The sequence below is a fragment of the Chiloscyllium plagiosum genome, chromosome 40 (genome assembly GCF_004010195.1).
Source record: "Chiloscyllium plagiosum isolate BGI_BamShark_2017 chromosome 40, ASM401019v2, whole genome shotgun sequence".
NCBI lineage: Eukaryota > Metazoa > Chordata > Chondrichthyes > Orectolobiformes > Hemiscylliidae > Chiloscyllium > Chiloscyllium plagiosum.
Genome location: NC_057749.1, coordinates 25,499,929 through 25,523,500, shown reverse-complemented (window position 1 = coordinate 25,523,500; position 23,572 = coordinate 25,499,929). Strand labels below are relative to the sequence as shown.

Below are 23,572 nucleotides of genomic sequence, written 5' to 3'. Positions count from 1 at the left end.
GGTTCTGATGCTGTTGTTCCTGCGGTGGTCGTTGGTTCTGGTGTTGTTCCTGCAGTGATAGTTGGTTCTGATGTTGTTGTTCCTGCGGTGGTAGTTGGTTCCGAAGCTGTTGTCCCTGCGGTGGTAGTTGGTTCTGATGCTGTTGTTCCTGCGGTGGTAGTTGGTTCAGGTGTTGTTGTTCCTGCGGTGGTCGTTGGTTCTGATGTTGTTGTTCCTGCGGTGGTAGTTGTTTCAGATGCTGTTGTTCCTGCGGTGGTCGTTGGTTCTGATGTTGTTGTTCCTGCGGTGGTAGTTGGTTCAGGTGTTGTTGTTCCTGCGGTGGTCGATGCTGTTGTCCCTGCGGTGGTAGTTAGTTCTGATGCTGTTGTTCCTGCGGTGGTAGTTGGTTCTGATGCTGTTGTTCCTGCGGTGGTCGTTGGTTCTGGTGTTGTTGTTCCTGCGGTGGTCGTTGGTTCTGATGCTGTTGTTCCTGCAGTGGTAGTTGCTTTTGGTGTTGTTGTTCCTGCGGTGGTAGTTGGTTCTGATGCTGTTGTTCCTGCGGTGGTAGTTGGTTCTGATGCTGTAGTTCCTGCGGTGGTAGATGGTTCTGATGCTGTTGTCCCTGCGGTGGTAGTTGGTTCTGATGTTGTTGTTCCTGCGGTGGTAGTTGGTTCTGATGCTGTTGTTCCTGCAGTGGTCGTTGGTTCTGGTGTTGTTGTTCCTGCGGTAGTAGTTGGTTCTGATGCTGTTGTTCCTGCGGTGGTAGTTGGTTCTGATGTTGTTGTTCCTGTGGTGGTAGTTGGTTCTGTGGCATTTGTAAGAATGGCACCTATGGGAAAACAGTTTTGCACACACTTATTAGTTCTGCCGTGCCTGAGTATATCATTACTGTTCTACAAATGCTTCCAATATCTGGGCGTGTTTTTATTCTTCCGGATGACAAAAGGCCCAAAGCAGTTGTGCTTTCTCCCCTTACACTTCCCCCCTCACCTCCACCACCATCCCAGGCCAGTAGCCAAAGTTGTCTGTTGTCAGGTATTTTGTTGACCTTTTGAATGAACTGTTGGGTGGGCCAGTAAGGTCAGATTTCTAAGTTTAGCAACCCACTCCCTTGATATGCCTGAGAAGGAAGTCGGTGTCGAAATAAGCTTGAAGGTTTGTGCAAGTCCTGTTGAAGAGAAAGACTTTGGATTTAGTATGTGTTGGTGTCAACAGGAAAATGTGACCTTCGATTTTGGAACCTCAAACTTTAAAGTGTTTATTCAATGTGGGCAGGTACCAATGGCAGGCATAATCTTGGTGTTGTTGTTCCTGTGATGGTAATCCTGAGGGATTGGCAGCTACTGCTAAATAGCCTTTGTTCATTATAGGGAGGATGTCTATTTCAACCAAAACACGGCCAGATATTTTGATGGAAATCAAGTACAAGGAGATTTTCAAGCATCTTACCTTAGGCATAAGGTGACTTTAAAATATTCTAGCCCAAAATTCCACTGATGCTGCTGGCGAGATTGATATCAAGTTGCGTGGCTTGAAAGCCTTTTGGTTCAGGCCTTAGCCTCTTTAAACACACAGGCCTGGGGCCTAGTCTGCTCAGGCCCCAAGCCTATGTGTTTGAAAAGCTTAAGGCCTTGACTGCACCTTGGGCTCCAATCAGTTTAGGTTGGCAGCGTGCAGTGGGAATGTCACTGAGGTAGCAATCCAGATCCCCAGGCCAATGCTTTTGGGATATGGGTTTGATTCCCACCCTGACAGATGGTGAACCCTGAACTCTTTATTAAGTTCTGAAATGAAACTCATGGCAACCACTAACAATTGTTGCATAAATCCACCTGGTTCTCTCATGTCCTTCAGGGCAGGTGATGTGGCTTACATGTGACTCGAGGCTCACAGCAACGTGGCTGACTCTTAACTGCCCTCTGAACAATTCGGGATGAGGCAATAAAAGCTGGCCTCGCCAGTGAATGGAACAAAAACCTACATTTTGGTTCTGCTCAGGTGAGCATGCATTGTTCTGTCAGTCAGGCCTACAGCCAGAAGTTTGGTTTTGTTTCACTGTGAAACCACAGTCCTGAGGAGAAGCTCCAACTCTTCCTTATATACCTCCTCCTCTTTCTTCCACCCACCTGTAATGATTCTCAAAGTTGGGCCTCGCCGTCCTTTACGTTGGGGTCCCTGCATTTCCCATGGTCAATCCACCCTAACCTGTCCATCTCTGGACTCTGGGAGGAAGCCTGGGCACCCGGAGGAAACCCTCACAGACAGTCGCCCGAGGCTGGAATTGAACCCAGGTCGCTGGCAGCGGTAGCGCTAACCCCTGAGACACTGTGCCGTCCCAACTCTTATTTGCATTGAAATCACACACGACAGAATCTGCTTGTTTTGCATTAGTGATATTTTTAACATGATTCAGAACAGTTTTCTTACTTGTGACAAGTGCCAGGAGGATTGGTGTCAGCAGACCCATCTTCGCGTCCTTGGGCGACACGTGGAAATTCTAAAGTAGAACAAAAACATCACTATTTTAATTTCTGCACACTTGTATCGTCCATTAATTTCACCCTACTGTTAGTTACAGAGTAAGGACTCACAGGGAAGGAGTCATCTGGTTTAGGGTTAAGTGGGCCGGGAATCACATGGCAGCCAGACCAGGTATGGAAGGCAGATCCCCTTCCCTAAAGGGAAATCAGTGAAGCAGACACATTTTGGCAAATACAGTTTTGTCACTAAGGCAAGCTTTCGATTTCTGGCTCGAATTCAAATTCCACCAACCTCTGGTGGGATTTGAGCCCAGGCCCCGCAAACATTAACCCGAGCTGAGTGATGTTGACACTATCTATCCGAGTTACCACGCAGGCCCGTGCCCAGCATTGGAGGACTGGTCCACAGAAGAAATAGAGAAATTTGCCCCTTCCAGCTTTACCTGGAGCTCTTTGAAAGTTGGCCTTAAAAAACTATACACCAATCGGAAAAGCTAGCCCAGAACTAAACCATAGCAGTTAACAGCAAGAGCATCTAAATTTGTTCTACCATTCTGTTAAATTGTAGCCACACCTCAACTGGTCTTCGCTCAACAGCCCTTGATGCCAGTGAGACATGGAACTGAAGGCGGCATGTAAGTTGGGCATCTTCTATCAACGTTGCCAACAGAAGACCCTAGATGTCACTGGGAGGCATGTCACCCCTAAATGAAGAAGTGTCACACCAGACTGGTCAGAGGCCCTTACATCTAGCCCTTGCGGCTATGACTGAGACCGACAGATCCTCTGCTTTCTGGATCCTGCGAGCAGCAATGGAATGGGAACCACCGAATGGGGAAAGGAGAGGGAAACTTGGTGGGGGCACATTTAGATTAGATTCCCTACAGTGTGGAAACAGGCCCTTCGGCCCAACAAGTCCACACCGACCCTCCAAAGAGCAGCCCACCCAGACCCATTCCCCTACATTTACCCCTTCACCTAACACTACGGGCAATTTAGCATGGCCAATTCACCTGACCTGCACATTTTTGGACTGTGGGAGAAAACTGGAGCACCCGGAGGAAACCCACACAGACACGGGGAGAATGTGCAAACTCCAGACAGACAGTTGCCTGAGGCGGGAATTGAACCCAGGTCCCTGGTGCTGTGAGGCAGCAGTGCTAACCACTGAGCCAACATGCCAGGCCTTACGAGTGGAAGACCACTTAGACTGGAGCGACTGAGATTCCGATGGCCCAGGGATGGTGGTGGAGTCTTACAGTTTACTGTTCCTCTCACCGTGCATGAGCCAAAATCTAAATCTTGATATTCTTAATAAGTAAGAATCTGTCCATCTCACCACTGAATATTACAATTCAATCAGTATCCACAATGTTTTGGAATCTGCCTTTCGGATTTCCATTCCTTGCGGCATGGAAGAAATTAAGAACTCCTTGAATTCCCAGATTGAAATTTCAGAATACGTCCACTCTGGATTCCTTTGCTGAAGCTTCCTCAGAGTTCAAACAATTTGATTCCTTTATCAGATTTGCTTTCACCAAACAATTAACCTCCCTGCAGAAGGGGTGATGGTAGGGGTCTTGCTTTGCTTGACTTGGAAACAAAGTTTATCGGGGTGGGCTTGTGAGCACAAGTCCCCGAATAACATTGCATGCCTGCAGTCAGGCACTGTCCCACGGGGAAGCCTCGATTAGAGGTCAGACTGTTCACTGCAGGAAACTAAGGAAAGCTGACAGGGAAACTGTCACTCATCCTGCAAGGTGTCATGCATTCCATCGACTCTATGCAGAAGGATGGCTCCTGTAAATTTCCCCAATAAAAAGGTTTTTGATGCACAGACAGAAATCAACATGTACCGCCAGTATCAAATTCCAGCTGGTATAATTTGTCTCCCGTCTGTTTTAAGCCTCAGTTTTAGCAACTTTATGCAAAACACAAAATTGAACGGGAGGGAGAAAAATTGTCTAGCTCAACTCCTCCAACCCAGAAGATTCTACAAGGTCCAACTTGCCCAATTAGAGTCCTAGAGCTGTACAGCACGGAAACAGACCCTTCGGTCCAACTCGTCCATGCCGACCCAATATTCTAATTTGATCCCATTTGCCAGCATTTGGCCCATATCCCTCCCAAACCCTTCCTATTCGTACACCCATCCAGATGCCTTTTAAATGTTGTAATCGTACCACCCTCCGTGTGAAAACGTTGCCCGTTAGGTCCCTTTTAAATCTTTCCCCTCTCACCCTAAACCTATGCCCTCTAGTTCTAGACTCCCCTACCCCAGGGAAAAGACCTTGGCTATTCACTCTACCCATGCCCCTCATGATTTCACCCCTCAGCCTCTGACGTTCCAGGGAAAACAGCCCCAGCCTATTCAGCCTCTCCCTATAGCTCAAACCCTCTAACCCTAGCAGTGTTCTTGTCAGTCTCTTCTGAACCCTGTCAAGTTTCACCACATCTTTATAGCAGAGAGAGCAGAATTGAACGCAGTATTCCAAAAGTGGCCTAACCAATGTCCTGTACAGCCACAACGTGACCTCCCAACTCCAATAATCAGTGGCCTGAATAATAAAGGCAAGCCTATCAAACACCTTCTTATATTTTATTTGTAAATGTGGCTTTGCAACGCGCACACTGAGCTTCATTCCCAGTGACAGTGGGGAAATGGCAAATTGAGGTTGTTAAGTGAATCAGAATGACACAGAAATTGATGAATCTTCAATATGGAAACTCTTTTAAAACACATTTTCTTTGCGTAAACAATGAATGAGAAACATGTGGCAATTGTTCATTTCATTAGCATAACCCAAAAGTGACACCCTAGATTTCAGAACGAGCATAATCTCAATGTGCTAATTGTTCTGGCTTGTCGAGCAGGTTTTTCACTGTCTATATACGTCGTCGGAGCAAGGCAAACGGAAAATGGTTACAAAAACAATAGAAAATGCTAGAGATTGCAAAATCTGTGGGGCGAAACAGAATGCTGGTTCTGCTTTTAGTTTGGGTTTCCAGTATCTGCAGTAGAAATGGCTCCCACATGAATTCTTCCCTCTCCTTTTCTTTTTGTACCCTCTTTTTGCCAAATGCATTCTATAGGTCAGTAAACAGGCTTCTCTCAGCCTTGTTCTGGATCACACCCTGTGGGAATGAGTGACAGTTTCCCCGTTCCTTAGTCTCCTACAGTGAACAGTCTGACCTCTATTCGAGGCTTCCCTTCGGGAGTCAAACATGTGGTGCTGGAAAAGCACAGCAGGTCAGAGGGCATCCAAGGAGCAGGAAAGTCAATATTTCGGGCATAAGCTCTTCATCTGAAATGTAGGCGTATGCCAGAAATGTTGACACTCATGGTCCTCGGATGCTGCCTGACCTGCTATGCTTTTCCAGTGCCACACTTTTCGACTCTGCCTCTCCAGCATTAGCAGTCCTCACTTGCTCTCAGTCGTTGCTTCCCCATGGGAGTGTAGCTGACCCCTGCAGAAACGCAATGCTATTTGGGGGATTGTACACAGCATTCCACTTGAGCTAGTGTTGGCCCATTACCCCTGTGCTTGGTGACACACCCTTGCTGCCTATGCAGGAATGCTATAGAGTCATAGAGTCACACAGCATGGAAACAGACCCTTCGGCCCAACTCATCCATGCTGACTAGGTATCCTAAACTGAACTAGTCCCATTTGCCTGCGTTTGGCCCATATCTCTCTAAACCTTTCCTATCCGTGTGCCTGTCCAAACTTCTTTTTAATGTTTTACAGGTCGTTCTGCCCCTCACACGTTTCGTCAACGCGAATTTGTTGTAATGCAATTGATGAATTGAGGACACTGTTTCTAAAGCGGGAACTTCTGAAACATGTTTTGGCCATAAGGTGATTACATCCCCAACACTTTAAGCGATTTTATAAAGCGTGATTTTCTGTAACATGGGATTGCACAAGATCACAACCATTGCATTATAGAAGAACAATCTGTAATTGTACCCACCTCTACCACTTCCTGTGGAGCCTCATTTGTGGGCGGCATGGTGGCACAGTGGTTAGCGCTGCTGCCTCACAGCGCCAGAGACCCGGGTTCAATTCCCGCCTCAGGCGACTGACTGTGTAGAGTTTGCACGTTCTCCCCGTGTCTGCGTGGGTTTCCTCCGGGTGCTCCGGTTTCCTCCCACAGTCCAAAGATGTGCAAGTCAGGTGAATTGGCCATGCTAAATTGCCCGTAGTGTTAGGTAAGGAGTAAATGTAGGGGTATGGGTGGGTTGCGCTTCGGCGGGGCGGTGTGGACTTGTTGGGCCGAAGGGCCTGTTTCCACACTGTAAGTAATCTAATCTAATCTAATCTCATTCCATATATACATCACCCTCGTGACTCGTTCCCCTCTCACCTTAAACTTATGCCCTCTAGTTTTGGACTCCCCTAACCTGGGGAAAACACCTTGGTTATTCACCTTATCTATGCCCCTCATGTTTTTTTATAAACCTCCTTAAAGTCACCCTTCAGTCTCCAACGCTCCAGGGGAAAAAAAGTCCCAAACTATCCAGCCTCTCCTTATAACTCAAACCCTCCAGTCTCGTCAACATCCTTGCAAATCTTTTTTGGCACCCTTTCCAGTTTTGATAACTTTATGAAACTCTCGTTCTTGCGTCATGGGACTTCCCCTCACTATTTCTGCAGTCTTACAGCCATCCGAGAGAGAGTCGTAGAGTCATACAGCACATAAGAGATCCTTCAGCCCACTGGGTTTGTGCTGATCTACCTACACGAATCCTACATTCCAGTAAATGGCACCAGCCTCTAGTGTTGAGGTCTCTGTACCACTTCAATCCTGGCCTCTTGTTTCCAAACCATCACAGTCCTTCACCTCAACGACTGTGCACTGGCTGCCTCGACAATCAGTCTGGAATTCACTCACTACAAACCTCTTTTCCCCACTAGACCATAAGTAATAAGCGCGGAATTTGACCATTAGGCCCATCGAGTCTGCTCTGCCATTCGATCATGGCTGTTACATTTCTCAAGCCCATTCTCCTGCCTTCTCTCCAAAACCCTTGATCCCTTACTGGTCAAGAATCTATCTATTTCTGTCTTAAAGGCACTCAGTGACTTGGCCTCGACAGCCCTCTGCCGCATTGAGTTCCACAGATTCACTGCCTTCTGGCTAAAGAAATTCCTCCTCATCTCAGTTCTAAAGGACTGTCCCCTTCACTCTGAGGGTGTACCTGTGGGACTTAGTCTCTATTAGTTGTGGAAACATCATCTTCATGTCCACTCTGTCCAGGCCTCTCAGTATCCTGTAAGCTTTAATGAAATCTCCTCCTCGTCCTGAACTCCATCAAGCACATGCCGTTCTCTGTAAAGCACTTTCTGGAATCTACATAAAGTCATAGAGATGTACAGCATGGATCCAGACCCTTCGGTCCAACCCGTCCATGCCGACCAGATATCCCAACCCAATCTAGTCCCACCTGCAGCACCCGGCCCATATCCCTCCGAACCCTTCCTATTCATATACCCATCCAAATGCCTTTTAAATGTTGCAACTGTACCAGCCTCCACCACATCCTCTGGCATCTTTGAACACATTTCCTGATGTGGCTCAACAGGGATAGATATAAATAACAAGTTGATCCACTGCACCAGTTTTACTGCCTGCATGAGATTTGCTTGAGCCCACATGTGGTGTATCTGTATGTTAGTAAATGGTCCCGGCAAACTGACACTTCCCCTTATTTATCTGTGACTGTCTCTTCCTATCTGTTTACATTAAGACCAGGGAGTTAACTGATAACTGTCCACCTTCCTTCAACATACCACTGACTGCAGGTAAACTTCTGGTAAGGCAGGACACTTCTCCAAAGACCAAACAGACACATAAAAGCGATTTTAAGGGTTTTGCAAAAGTATTGAGTGCCTACAGCAGGCCATTCGGTCCATTGAGTCCACACCATCCCTCTGAAGGGCAACCCACTCAGACCCACCCTATCCCTGCACTTCCCGTGGCTAATCAACGTAGCCTGCACATCCCTGGACACTGTGGGGCAATTTCCCATCGCCAATCCAGCTACACTGCCCACCTTTGGACTGCGGGAGTGTTTTAAAAAATTCTCAAGGTCAGGTTCGTAGGAGAGTAGTCTGACACAGAACAAACGACCAAGAGGCGAGACTGCTAGAATATGGGCATTTTATTCCCCGCAGTGTCGCACAACGGGTCTGGTTTATGCTCACTCTACATGTTACAAAAACTGGGAGCCGTCAGTTCTTGTAGAGCGGTTGCCAACAACCCACGCTCGGCGGTTAAACGTAACCCCGGAGCAGACTCACCGAACTGGAGACTTTTCCAGCTTTTTATTCTTTTCCAGATATAAACATTCATGTGAACAGCAGAGCAAGGCTAAAAAACACATTCCATTCTGGTTACATACAGATAAGAAGATTCACACGGGACTAAGCAACACCTCCATTCCGGTTAGATTCACACATGTATTGGGACATAATTTTTAACCGTTTCACCACATTCCACTGCTTGGAATTTTACACCACAGGGAGGAAACCGGAGCAAACCCACACAGACACAGGGAGAAGTGCAAACTCCACACAGACAGTCGCCCGAGGCTGGAATCAAACCTGGGTCCCTGGGGCTTTGAGGCAGCACCACTAAGTCACCGTGCTACCACGGTATACATCCACAGTGCAATGCCAACAGTGTTTTTCAGACTGGTTTGAAACTCAAATCTGTAAACCTTGTGGAAGCCATTTTATTTATGCTAATGTGGGGCGCTGGTGCCCATATCTGTTGCTGTTGCAGAAATGTGCAAGGAATATTTTTAATCTTGTAACACGTTTAGCGAACTGAGAATAGTGGCTTTCTGAATATCCACCGTTTCTTGTTTCTTGTGGATTTTGAGGCATTTTTTGTGCAGCTGCCTGAACTGAACTTTAAAATGAAAGGTGAGATGGGCCGAAGGGCCTTTTTCCGTGCCGTTGACTTTATGAATCGATCTCCACTTCACTGACTGTGTCTGGGTCTTGTCTTTCCGAGATTCTGAGACAGGGTGACCAGAATTTGAGGTGATTTCCTATCTGGCTCCAATGGGACCCAAAGTACCTGGGGCTGTTGACTAGTAAAGGCAAAGATACTGCGTTGTCAGAAGGTCTCTCTGTTGATGCACAGATCTCCCAGCATTAATGAAAAGAGACTGGACTGGTTAGAACTATATTCATTGGAGCTTAGAAGAATTAGCGGATCTCTAGAAACCGATAAAATTCTAACAGGACGGGGTAAACGCATGAAGAATGTTCCCAATGACTGGGCAGCCCAGATTGAAGGGTACGCCATTTTGGACTGAAATGAGGCGAATTCTCTCCAGCCAGAGAGTGGTAAGTCTGTGGAATTCTCTGCCACAAAAGCAGTTTGAATTTTCAAAAAATGAGATTGACTGCTTTGATTGAAACCGAAAAGACTGCAGGTGCTGTAAGTCAGAGACAAAAAGGGAAGTTGTTGGAAAAGCTCCGCAGGTCTGGCAGCATCTGTGGAGATAAAGCGGAGTTAACATTTCGAATCCAGTGAGTTTCGCGGTATGGTCACTCGACCCGAAACGTTAACTCTGATTTCTCTCCACAGATACTGCCAGACCTGCTGAGCATTTCCAGCAATTTGTTTTTTGATTGGTTGATTGATTGTTGTTGAAACTTTATTGCTGGAACAGCACAGCAGGTCAGGCAGCATCCAGGGAACAGGAGATTCGACGTTTCGGGCACAGGCCTTTCTTCAGGAATCTTTCTCCTCATTGATTGATTGTTGTCACATGCACCAAGATACAGTGAAAAGCCGTTGTTTTGCGTGCTGTACAGGAAGATCGTACCATACAAAGTGCATCAGGATAGCCGAACAGAGTGCAGTGTTACAGCCACAGAGAATGTATGGAGAGACAGATCAGAATTAACATTTGAGAGTCAAGCTCAGAGCTAAAGGGATGAAAGGGTATGGGAAGAAAGTAGGAACAAATGACTGATCAGCTGCGATTGTATTGAATGGTAGAACAGGCTTGAACGGCTTACTCCTGCTCCTTTTCTCTCTGTTTCTATGTCTCTATTAAATCTACCTAGAGACCAACACCTTTCCCTAGGATGGGGGATTTCAACATTAGCGGGAATACTTTTAAGGTGAGAGGAAATGGATTTTAAAAAGACATGAGGGCCAAATTTTTTATATAGACGGTGGTTCGTGTGAGGAATGAACTTCCTGTGGGAGTGGTGGAATTGGGCACAGCTACAATGTTTAAAACACACTTAGATTAGTACATGAATAGGAAAGGTTTCGAAGGATATGGGTCAAGAGCAGGCAGGTGGGGCTGATTTAGATTGGGATTATAGGATGGTATGAACTGGTCGGACCCAAGGGTCTGTTTCCGTGCTGTATGACTATGACTCTATAAAAGGTCAGATACAGTGAGAGGAGAAAGAGAGAACTGCAGATGCTGGAGATCAGAGTCAATAAGTGTGGTGCTGGAAAAGCACAGCAGGTCAGGCAGCATCCGAGGAGCAGGAAAATCGATGTTTCAGGCATAAGCCCTTCATTGATTCTCCTGCTTCTTGGATGCTGCCTGAGCTGCTGTGCTTTTCCAGCACCACACTCTCGACCCTGAGCTCCAGCATCTGCAGCCCTCAGTTGCTCCACAGAAGAATAAAGCCTGCACAAAACCTAGGCTGATACTCCACAACAATGTTTGTGGCGTACTACATAATTTGAATGCCACTTTGTAGATGAGCTGGTGCACCAGAATGCAAGACATGACGCTGGTGCCCATAATCTACACTCTCAGCTATAAGATCCAGTGGCATTATATGAACAACAGCTGCAAGTTCTCCCTGGCATCACAGCATGGAAACACACCCTTCCAACCCATCACTGCTGGCCATTATTCATCCCTTAAGCAATAACTAAAAACAGATTGCCTGGACATGATTATATTGCTGTCCGGGATTCTATAGCGCAGCAGGCACACTTGCAGAGAAATAGTTCCTAAAATCCTGACTGGGTGCAAGTGTTTTTTTTTAATTAAAGCAAGTACTAACAGTATAGGAGCAAATTTCTGCATATGCTGGAATCTACAATGGGGATTATTGTTGCTCTATATTTGTAAAGCGCAGGCAATTTTTACTCCAAAATGTCATTTATCTGCCATTTCCCCACAACAAAATTGCATGCAAAAATAACCCTAAACCTAACACTAACTAACCCTATTTCTGGATCAGTGGTGCTGGAAGAGCACAGCAGTTCAGGCAGCATCCGAGGACAGGCAAAATCCGAGGACAGGCAAAATCCAGCACCACTGATCCAGAATCTGGTTTCTAGCATCTGCAGTCATTGTTTTTACCTTACTAACTAACCCTAACCCATTTTCTGCGAAAAGGAACATCAATGTTTTTTCTCCCTTTAAACTGAATGCTTAGCTTATTTTCAGTATCACCCAAGTCCCCATTCAATGCGTGAGAATGAATGGATTGACAATTTACAAGGAGACGGAGGGTTTCGGGCAGTCCTACCTCTCCTCATTGATGCAGGCAAAACCAATTCAATCCCACAACAGCAATCTGACCTGGGATCTAAGTGATAAAGAGGGAGTTGGCCTCTTTTAGCCTCAAGGTCATTGGAACATTACTGCTCTGTTAATCTCTCAGTAAAGCTGAGAAAACAGAATTAAGTGAGGTGAGGCATTTTTTTTCTCTGAAATTCATACAGAGAATCTAAACGTTTACTTATGGCAAAATTTCCTCATGTCTGCTGAAATCCTATGATTATTTTGGAAACAGGCTATTCAGGGGACTAGGTCTTCATTAATTAAGTAACTCTATTTTGAGTTCAGTGCTACTTACTGCAGTCTGATGTACTTACAAATTCTTTGGTTAGCACACAAAATGAGCCTTTTCATACATCTCAGCACATGTGACGATAACAAATCAAATGAAATCACCTCCTAGGTGTGCCCACATTCGTTATTATGAGAGTAAACGAAATTCAAAAGCTTACTGCTTTAGAAATCCAAATTATTTTCTCAGAGTGGCAAGCATACACTATAATGCAACACCAAATCCACTCATTTTCAGCTTTACAAAGGCACAACCCACCTAACCTCAGTTAGCACCTGCTTCCAGGTTTGCATTCAAGCTTTACGCTGGGAATACACAATCAAGCCATTAAATAACCACACCAAGAATACAATCACAAATCAACTGCAGTCCACACAGACATAAGACACAGAATTAAATTCTAATAATCAATCCATTTATCCTGAGGATAAGTAAAACAATATTTAGTTGACAAAGAACCAGAATTTATTTCATTGCAAAGAATCTTTCCAGAAGACATCTTTTTCTTTAAAAATATCAATGATGATGAAATAAACAAAAATGCCTCTTACCTCAATTGGTTTAATCCTTCCCAGTCTTCCAATTCAGGTTAATGAAAACCTACTTATGCAAGTTAGGAGTGAATCCCCACAGCTACCTCTCCAAATGATACCTGTTCCTTTGCAGAGATGGGTTATTATTTGCCGTGGGCTGTCTAACAAACAGGTCTTTTATATGAGGATTGTCGGTGTCATGTTACAGGTTTCATGACGTTGTCCCTTTTGTCTTTCTCATTTGGATCTTCTAGACAGAGGGCTAAGTAAGACCGATGGAATGCTTGTGAAACTGGTCCCACCACTCCTTGACGTGGACTGACTGCATTTTTCTGGACTGTTCAATCCCTTTAAAAAAGTCACTTGCCCAGATGCCTCACTCATGTCTCCATCAGAATGTAGGTGGTTTCTCAGGTTCCATTTAGCGCAGCCTCTAGAGGATGTATGGATCAGCTAATAACCTTCCAATGACTTATCTCTCCACTGAAGGCAATTGAAATACTGTCTTTTTCCCCTGATGCTTAGTTTGTTGGATTATTCCGAATACCATGCACTTAATCCAACAATTATTAGATTAGATTCCCTACAGTGTGGAAACAGGCCCTTTGACACAACCCTTTCACACCGAACCTCCGAAGAGTAACCCACCCAGACCCATTTCCCTCTGACTAATGCACCTAACACTACGGGCAATTTAGAATTGCCAATTCACCTGAACTGCACATCTTTGGACTGTGGGAGGAAACCAGAGCACCCGGAGGAAACCCACACAGACCCGAGGAGAATGTGCAAACTCCACACAGACAGTCACCCGAGGCTGGAATCAAACCTGGGACCCTGGTGCTGTGAGGCAGCAGTGCTAACCACTGAGCCAACCTGCCACCCATTAAAAGCAACAAGTGTGAGAAACATTCAAGCAAGAGTTGTGGAGAAAGTTGAGTTAACACTTACTTTGACCAAAGAGCTCTCATGACCTGATAACTAGTTCCAGTATCCACACGGGCTACTTGATGCTGTTTCCTGTTAGCACTTCAGATTCGCAACATTTTGCCCTTTGTACAAAGTGACTTGTTCAATGCAACAAAGAAAATAGCAGCCACTTTGCTCACTACAAGCTCCCGATGACAGTGAGGTGACAAGAGCAATATTCAGGACTGTAAGGACTCCAAGAAAGACTGTTCTACTGTGATTGGGTTCTGAGAGAGGACTTGGAAAAGATCGCATGAGCCTTCTCAAATTGACAAACATGGTCTTGAATTTTAATGACTAGCTATGCAAAGCTCACAACTTCAAATCTACTACAGGTCGCATGGTTTTCCTCTGGCTGCTCCGGTTTCCTCCAACAGTCCAAAATGGTGCAGGTTAGGTGAATTGGCCATGCTAATAATTGCCCATAATGTTCAAGAATGTGTAGGTTCAGTGCATCAGATGGAGGAAATGTAGAGTAATAGGGTAGGGGAATGGGTCCGGGCAGGATACTCTGAGTCACAGTGTGGACTTGTTGGGCCAAATGGTCTGCTTGCACATTTGTAAGGATTCTAGAGAGCACCATCTCTAAGTAGCTGCGATCTTATATTAATTCCCAATGTTAATGTAGATGCGATAATCCACATATTAATATCAACCCTTTAGCAACGGCTATTCATCTGTTTTAATGATGTTGGTTCAGGTTTAAATATTGGAGGACACTAGCGAGATCTTCCCTTCCTGTACTGGACAGTGCCATGAGGTCTTTTATTACACTTGACAAAACTGATAATGCCTTGGTTTTATCTGAAAGAAGGTGTCTCTGACAGTACAGATCGTTCTGGCATAATGCGCGTTTTGTTAACACAAATTCACAATAACGCGATTGATGAATTGGGAACACTGTTTCTAAAGCGCGAGGTTTTAAAGCATGCAATGTTTATAATGTGATTCCGGCCCCATTGGTTGAAATGGTACTACTATTACATGATATTCTTATAACACAGGATTGCATGGAACGGATCTACAACGTTACAGCCTGTACTGCATTGGAATGTCAGCCTGGTGTCTGGGCTCAAGTCTGCTGGAATAAGATTTGACCTTAAGTTCTTTGGATTTAGCAGGTACTAGTATATCCATTCAGACACTCTCACATTCTAAGCAGTTATCAAAAATGCCTCGCTGAGTACACAATTCAGACTGAGGATGCTGAGGTTTAATGCAAAGGCAGGATATGAATGGGGTCAAAGCGCGAAAATATAAAAACTATCCAGCCGCGGGCGACTGTGTGAAGTTTGCACATTCTCCCTGTGTCTGGGTGGGTTTCCTCTGGGTGTTCCTCCAGCAGTGTAAAGATGTGCAGGTTAGGGTGGATTGGCCATGCTAAGTTGACCTATTGTGTCCAGGGATGTGCAGGATAGTTGGGTTAGCCATGGGAAACGCAAGGTTACGGTGTGGAGTAGGTCTAGGTGAAATGCTCATCAGAGGGTTGGTGTGGAGTCGATGGGCGGAATAGCCTGCTTCCACACTGTAGGGATTCTATAAATAATGCTAACTTATGAATTAAGGAACAAGAATAGACCATTCACCCTTCCAGCCTGCTTTGAAATTCTATATCATCAGCTACCTTAATGCCATATTCCTGCTCTCTTCCCATATCCCCTGATACTTCACATAGAGTATAAAGTCATACAGCATAGAAACAGACCCTTCGGTCTATACTGAAAACAATCCCAAACTAAACTAGTCCCACCTGCCTGCTCCTGGCCCATATCCCTCTAAATTCATGTACTTATCCAAATTTTAAACATTGTGGCTGTGCCTGCATCTATCATTATTTCAGGAAGTTCAGTCCGTATGTGACCCAATCTCTTGTGTAAAAGATTTGTCCCTCATGTCTTTTTTAAATCTCTCTCCTCTCACCTTAAAAATGCAGTCCTAAATCTTGAAATCCCCCATCCTAGGGAAAAGATACCTACCATTAAATCTATCTATAACCCTCATGATTTTATAAATCTCCACAAGGTCACCTCTGTATCTCCTATAAAGGACATCCCAGCCTATCCAGTCTTTTTTTATACAAAAAATTAACTCTTGCTTGAAAAGATTCAGTGAATTGGCCTCCATAGCTTTGTGTGATTCACAGATTTGCTACCCTTTGAATGAAGTAACCTTTCCATATCTCAGTCATAAATGGTTTACCCTGTATCCTGAAACTGAGTTACCTGGTTCAACCACAGAAAATATCTTTCCTGCATCCAGTTTGTTCAGCCTGTTCGAATTTTGCATGCTTCAATCAGATCTTCTTTAAATTCTAGTGAACCAGGGTAATCCTGCCAACCCGTGAATCAGAGTCGAAAGGTGTGGCGCTGGAAAAGCACAGCAGGTCAGGCAGCATCCGAGGAGCAGGAGAGTCAACGTTTCAAGCATAAGCCCTTCATCAGGAATGTGGGGGTGGGAAAGGGGGCTGAGAGATAAATAGGAGGGGTTGGGGCTGAGGGGAAGGTAGCTTGGAAGGTGATAGGTAGATGCAGGTGCTGGTGATAGAGTCATAGAGATGTACAGAATGGAAACAGACCCTTCGGTCCAACCTGTCCATGGCGACCAGATATTCCAAACTAATCTAGTCCCACGAGGGGAGGGTGCAGCAGATGGGTGGGCAGGAAGATGGACAGGTAGGTCAGTTCAAGAGGTTAGTGCCCAGTTGGAGGGTTGGATCTGAGATAGATTGGGGGGAGGGGAGATGAGGAAACTGGTGAAATTGACGTTGATGGCATAATGGTTGGAGGGTCCCAAGGCAGAAGATGATGTGTTCTTCCTCCAGCTGCCGGGTGGCTAGGATTGGCAGTAGAGGAGGCCCAGGACTTGCATGTCCTTGGTGGTGTGGGAGGGGGAGTTGAAGTGATCAGCCACAGGGCAGTCGGGTTGTTTAGTGTGTGTCCCAGAGATGTTCTCTGAAACGTTCAGCAAGTTTGAACCTCTATGGCAAATATATCTTGTGTTGGTGGAAAACTACATGCAACACTCCAGATGTGGTCTCACCAAAGCCCTGCAGTAAGATGTCCCTACTTCTGACCTCAAAATTTCTTGCAATGAAAATTATAATTATACAAGGCATCAGTTGAACTACACTTGGAAGACCGTGAACAGCCTTGGTCCCCTTATCTAAGGTCCCTTTTAAATCTTTCCTCTCTCAACTAGAGGGTATAGGTTTAAAATGAGAGGGGAAAGATTAAAAAGGGACCAACTTTTTCATGCAGAGGATGATGCATGTGGGGAATGAGCTGCCCAAGGAAGTGGTGGAGGCTGGTACAATTACAACATTTAAACGTTATCTGGCTGGGTATCCAAAAGGAAGGGTTAAGGGGGATATGAGCCAAATACAGGGTGACTCCTGTACCTGCGGAATCGATTTCCGTGTTTCACTTACTTGTTGTTTACTGCGGCCGGAACATAAGGAACATTCCGGAACCAGGGACCAGAATGCTGCCAGGGAGGTACATTTCCTATTGAAATGAATAGGTTTGCTCCTATCCACAGGTTTGGGCTTCCGCAGTAAATCCTGGAACATATCCCCCACTGGTACAGGGGGACTACTGCACTTGCAAGTGAGACTAGATCAATTTAGGATATGCGGTCAGCATGGACAAGACAGACTGAAGGGTCTGTTGCCGTGCTGCACTCCTCTACGATTCTATAACTCTATCTCTGATTTCGCTCAGTTGTTGACTTGTATCTGGTACTGTCGTGGTTGTTAATGCGCCCACCTGTTCAACAAATTTGCAACTATTTGTTCGGGTAGTGCCTCTGGGAAATGGAACGAGGTATCTGCTGGAGCTCTCTGTTCTCCCAGAGCACAAGACTGTAAGACATAGGAGCTGAAGATGGCCGTTCAGCCCATCAAGAGTACTCAGCCATTCAATGAGATTGTAGTTGATCTGACAATCCTCATCTCCACTTCACTGCCTATCCCCTATAACCCTTGATTTTCTCACAGATTAAAAATGTGTATCTCAGTCTTAAATGTACATAACAACCTCAAGTCTACAACCCCCTGCTCTAAAGAATTCCACCTGCCTCTAAGAAATTCCTCCTCATTTCTTTCCTGACTGGGTGAGCCATGATGCTGAGATTATGCCTTCTGGTCCCTGACTCTCCCACAAGAGGGAAACACCCTGTCATCCCCCCTCAGAGTCCTATCCATTTGAAAAAGGTAACTGAAGCAGTAATTTACATCAAACTCTAAGAGTGGGAGAGTGGCACAAAGGTAAGGAAAGGCAAAGTTGCTATAGCCCCACTCTCTCGTTAGACTGATGGTGAGTTTAATTTCAGGTGAGAGTCAAGAAGATGGGACCTTCATGGTAACCTCAGCCAGTGCGGGAATTGAACATGCGTTGCATTACTAACCAAGCTAAGTATGTGGGTAAAAACAGATAAAAGATGCATTCTAGACTGACAGCAGGAAGTTGTTTTTCTTGCAAAGTACACTAAGGGAAAAAACCCAAAAAATGATTGGTAATTAAACAAGGAACTTTTGGAAAAGATGAAGTAAAAATAACCTTCCTTATCTGTAGTTACCTTATGCTGAACATTTTGTTGATCTGGGTATTAGATCAGCAAGCTTTCATAAGATATACTGAGTGATAGAGGACATTATTGCATCCTTGTTTTAATCTACTCCTTCTCTGCTGGTCTCCATGCTCTCTCACACCCGGATTTACATGTTAGGATATCCATCAATGTGATTTGTGAGACAAATTTGCATTGCGGTTCACTGAGAGGGCCTGAGTTTCTGTGGCAATGTGCCCATTCTTACCTGCTTTTTGCAGCTTAGATCTATTGATAGTGAAGTAGAGGCTTCAACACCTTTTTCCATCACATAACTCACTCCCATTCTTACAGCCTGCAATTGGCGCGTTCTGTTGTTTGATACCCATAACAGCTTGCCCACATAATGACGGCATCTTCCTTAGCCATCGAGGTGGGACTCAAAACCAGAGCTTCGCACTCAGAGGCAGAGACATTATCAGCTGAGTGAAAAGACCTCCTCATGCACTGGGTAGAACTGGTCAAAAGCTAACAAAGGGTAGTAGCAATAATCATAAATATTACAACAACGTTTGAGATGCTAGTAGGCGAAACTATATTCCAATCTATAGCCCCACTCTCTCGTTAGACTGATGGTGAGTTTAATTTCAGGTGAGAGTCAAGAAGATGGGACCTTCATGGTAACCTCAGCCAGTTTACAGTTTCCATTGTAAATCGAACCTGAATGCCTTGTTTGCTAATCCACTTATTCAGATACTATTGTTTATTATTATAAGTGCTGTGCCCATCAACAAAGGTATGTCTAACATTTAATCAGTTAGTTACATATTCTCAATTGTTCAGTTTACACAAGTCACTTTCAAGCTGGTTTTAAGATATGTCAGCCTCATATCTTACAAATCTATTCCTTAATTAGTTACCTTCTTAAGAGAAGTCCACATAGTTAACAGTTGAAGAGTGTGGTGTGGAAAAGCACAGCCAGTCAGGCAGCATCCGAGGAGCAGGAGAATCGACGTTTCAAGCATGGCATTCCTGATGAAGAACTTATGCTTGAAACATTCAACTGTCCTGCTCCTCTGATTCTGCCTGACCTGCTGTGCTCATCCAGCATCCCACTCTTCAACACTGATCACCAGCATCTGCAGCCCTCACTCTCTCCACATAATTGACACCTCAGTACAGCAGCTTCTGAACAAGAGGATTTCCAGACAGTAACCTGGAATTCCCTCCCTAAGGGCATTGTGGGTGAACCCAGGAACAGAAGGAGGTCATTCAGCCCATCAAATCTGCTCCACCATCCAATTAGATCAAGGCTGACGTAATTCTCCCTCAAGAACCCTTGATTCTCCTTACTGATTAAAAATCCTTTTGGCGGAACAATTTTACAGTTTTATGGCCCTGATTAATTAGGGCATAGGGAGCATTGAGGAAGGGTGGACTGCAGCAGTTCAAGAAGGCAGCTCACCCCCACCTTCTCAAGGGGCAACTAGGGACGGGCAATAAATACTGGGCCCTGCCAGCAACACCCACATCCCACAAAACGAATTTTTAAAAGAACTTGTGCCTTCGATATTACAAAACATCTTGAGGAGCACCATGTGGATATTAGCACAGAGTGACAAAGGTTCACTCAGAAAAGGTCAGCTCTGAGGAATGGAAAGAGAGCAAGATAGACAGAGTGAGAGAGAGAGATCAAGAGATTTTGGCAAAGGATTTTTCAGAGCTTAGAGCAAACACAGGGTCAGGAATGTTGGTAGAAAGTTAACTGGGGAATTCCAAGAGGCAAGTTTTGAATGAGTGCCAAAATCTCAGTGGTTTATAGGAGTGGTTACTGAGATAGGGAGGGGGTGAGACACAAAACGACCTAAATAAAAAATGAAGAATTGATGGACCAGGAGACTATTGGTTAGCAATTATTTGGATGTGGTGAAGGTCAAAAGGAGTTTGTGGGATTCTTGACTCTGAATGATGACAATAACTGGTTTTTGCATGAACAGAAAACTAACTCAGAGACAGCACAGCAGAAATTAGGAGTCATGTTCAAAATGGCTTGAAGCACTGAAGAAAGTTAGATTCTGGTCTGAATGTTAGAGCATAAGAACCAGGAGCAGGAGCATCCCATCTGGCCCATCGAGCCAGATCCACCATTCAATAAGATCATGGCTGGTCTTTCCCTGGACTTACGCGCCCGCTCATCATACCGCTTAATTCCTTTACTGTTCAAAATCTATCTTTTGCCTTAAAAACATCCAGAGAGCTCGCCTCAACTGCTTCACTGGGCAGGGAATTCGCAAACCTCTGGGTGAAGAAGTTCCTCCTCAACTCAGTCCTAGATCTGCTCCCTCTTATTTTGAGGCACGCTCCCTAGTTTTAGTTTCACCCGCCAATGGAAACAACCTCCCTGATTCTATCTCATCTATTCCCTTCATAAATGTATATGGTTCTGTAAGATTCTTCTAAATTTCAATGAGTATAGTCCCAGTCGACTCAATCTCCCCTCAATTCTGGAATCAACCTGGTGAACCTCCTCTGCATGCACTCCAGTGCCAGTACATCCTTTCTCAAGTAAGGAGACCAAAATTGCATGCAGTACTCCAGGTGTGGCCTCACCAACACCCTATACACATGCAGCATCACTTCCCTGTTTTTAAACTCCATGCCTGTAGCAATGAAGGACAATATTCCATGAAGTTTTGCAATCGGAGAGAATGGTCACAAGATGAAAACGTTGGAGGGAGAGAATTCTGTTGTGTGCAATAGAATTGCAACAAACAGGACAGCGGGATTCAATATTTCAGTGTTGCTCTTACTGTATTACCTCTCTCTGTTCTACAGACTTCAGTGGCTGGGGTTAATCTCTTAAAGATTCACTCCCTCTATTTGCATAGAGTAAGCAGAAAAAATGTAACAGCTAAAATGAGGAGCAAATGATACTATTTAGACTAGGGAACTGGAAAAGGTTCTTAAATGGGAGAGGACCATTCATGGAGGAATTGGGAGGTGAAGAGAAAGGATCCGAAATTAGATCATAAGGCACAGGAGCAGAAGGAGGCCATTCAGCCCATCAAATCTGCTCCACCATCCAATTAGATCAAGGCTGACGTAATTCTCCCTCAAGAACCCTTGATTCCCCTTACTGATTAAAAATCCTTTTGGCGGCACAATTTTACAGTTTTATGGCCCTGATTAATTAGGGCATAGGGAGCATTGAGAAAGGGTGGAGTTGATGATTCAGTTATTCTGAATAAGTGGGTACAAATTCCACTCCTGAAATTTGAAGACAGACAGATGATTGCTTATCGAAAAGTCATCATGACAACAGACACTGAGTTGAAATGATTGAAACAAAATAAAATCATTGTAATTATAATTCAAGCCAATTATAGAGAATTAAAATAAATTACAAGACAATTGCACAAGTGTAAATACTTAAGTATACAATTTGCACAATAATTATTAAAGGTCTACTGTGCCCAGAACTAACATTCTATGCAGTGCTACATTGTCAAAGATGACTGAGGGAACATGCTAATACTAGAGACAAGGCAAACTCCAGTCTACTCAGGCATAAAAGAACTTTATTTCTTATATGACAGTGAGACGTTAAAAGACTCTCCCCATTACTAATCATTGCAAGACAACATCTGGCCCCACTTGGGATTCAACTTTTTAAATGGCGTTTCCCAAGCCTGTAGATTAAAGAAACACCCTGTTTGCCTTGCCCAATATAAAGGTAATAAACGAACAGGAGGCTGGAAGAACACAGCAAGCCAGGCAGCATCAAGAGGTGAAGAAGTTGACATTTCAGGTGTAACCCTTCTTCAGGACTGGGGTGGGTGTTGGGGAAGCTGCAGATAGAGGAGGTCGAGGGGGCAGGGTGGTGAAGTGTGGATAGGTTAAGACAGGTAGAAGGTACGACCTGGTTGGTCAATGGGAAGAATGGATCCAGTTGATGGCAGGGAGTAGTGGAAGGGTTGGGGAGGGGCTGGGAAGGGAGTCTGGCTAGCTGTGTTCTTTCAGCCTCCTGCCTGTCTATTTGGATTCCAGCATCTGCAATATTTTTGTCTCTAACATAAAGGTAAAGCTGCCCTAGTCCCACAGGACCATAGGGCTGCTCTCTCATTAAAGAGAGAGAGAGAGCCAACTGAGTTTAACCTGAGGGTCACTACAACACACAGTGAAGTTAAACAGCAGCTAAATCTAGTTAGATCTGAGGGAAAGTAATTGGATTAGATCCCCTACATGCAAAAACAGGTCCTTCAGCCCAACCTGACCCTCCAAAGAGTAACCCACCATTTCCCTCTGACTAATGCGTCTAGCACTATGGGCAATTTCCCATGGCCAATTCACTTAACCTGCACATCTTTGGACTGTGGGAGAATATACAAACTCCACACAGACAGTTGCCCAAGGCTGGATTCGAACCTGGGACCCTAGTGCTGTGAGGCAGCAATGCTAACCACTGAGCCACCTAACCTGAGGGTGCAGAGCATTAGCGAGGCAGGGTGGAAAACTGAGCAGGTGAGAACAATATTTCACGGCAATAACACATTTCTCGACAATAGACTGGAAATTAATTATCTTCTATCAGCAGATGTCTCCTTGCCTCATCATTGCTCAGTATTGCAAGTCGGACATTAACCCATTTATGTTTAAAAAACAAAGGAAGTGATCCAATAGCAAGTCCTGCATTTACATAGCACCTTCCACAAGGATGGTTTCCCCAATAACAACTCGACAGTGAGGTCCAGAGTGAATCTTCTAGATATTTTTAATCAACCTGTTAAGAACATAACCCTTCAACCCATTACTGATTAAAAAATATGTCCATCTCCTCCCTAAATTTACTCAAAGTCCCAGCATCAATGCACTCTGGGGTTGTGAATTCCTCAGGTTCTTCAACCTTTGAGAGAAGTAATTTCTCCCCTGTTTGAAATTTTCTATAAACTTTTCACTGTACTCATTTGAATGCATGTGACATTAAAACTAGTTCAGTACCCCCTTATCTGAAAAGGGCAAGCACTGTTCTAGATTTCTTCACATCTTTCTACATCTGACTTGTCAATCTCCTTGAGCATCTTATAAACCTTAACATTCAGATATATGACTGGGGGGGGGGGGAGGGGGGGGGGGGGTAGGACTTGAACTCTTGAACATTGTCTCTGCATCAAAAGCCCCTCATACTATGCATTTTCACCATTACATTGTCTTC

The 23,572-nt window shown here is 44.8% G+C and overlaps 1 protein-coding gene across 1 annotated transcript in view; it reads right to left on the bottom strand.

Moving 5' to 3' along the window:
• The window catches only part of LOC122542635 (uncharacterized threonine-rich GPI-anchored glycoprotein PJ4664.02-like), a 51,629-nt gene extending 38,672 nt beyond the window's left edge, over window positions 1–12,957 (bottom strand). The window contains exons 1-3 of the mRNA XM_043680621.1: window positions 12,951–12,957; window positions 2,407–2,476; window positions 354–808 (exon numbers count right to left, since the gene is read on the bottom strand). Coding sequence (XP_043536556.1) covers window positions 354–808; window positions 2,407–2,446 — 495 coding nt within the window. The 5' untranslated portion in view covers window positions 2,447–2,476; window positions 12,951–12,957. The remainder of the gene's footprint in view (window positions 1–353; window positions 809–2,406; window positions 2,477–12,950) is intronic.
• Window positions 12,958–23,572: the final 10,615 nt, after the last annotated feature.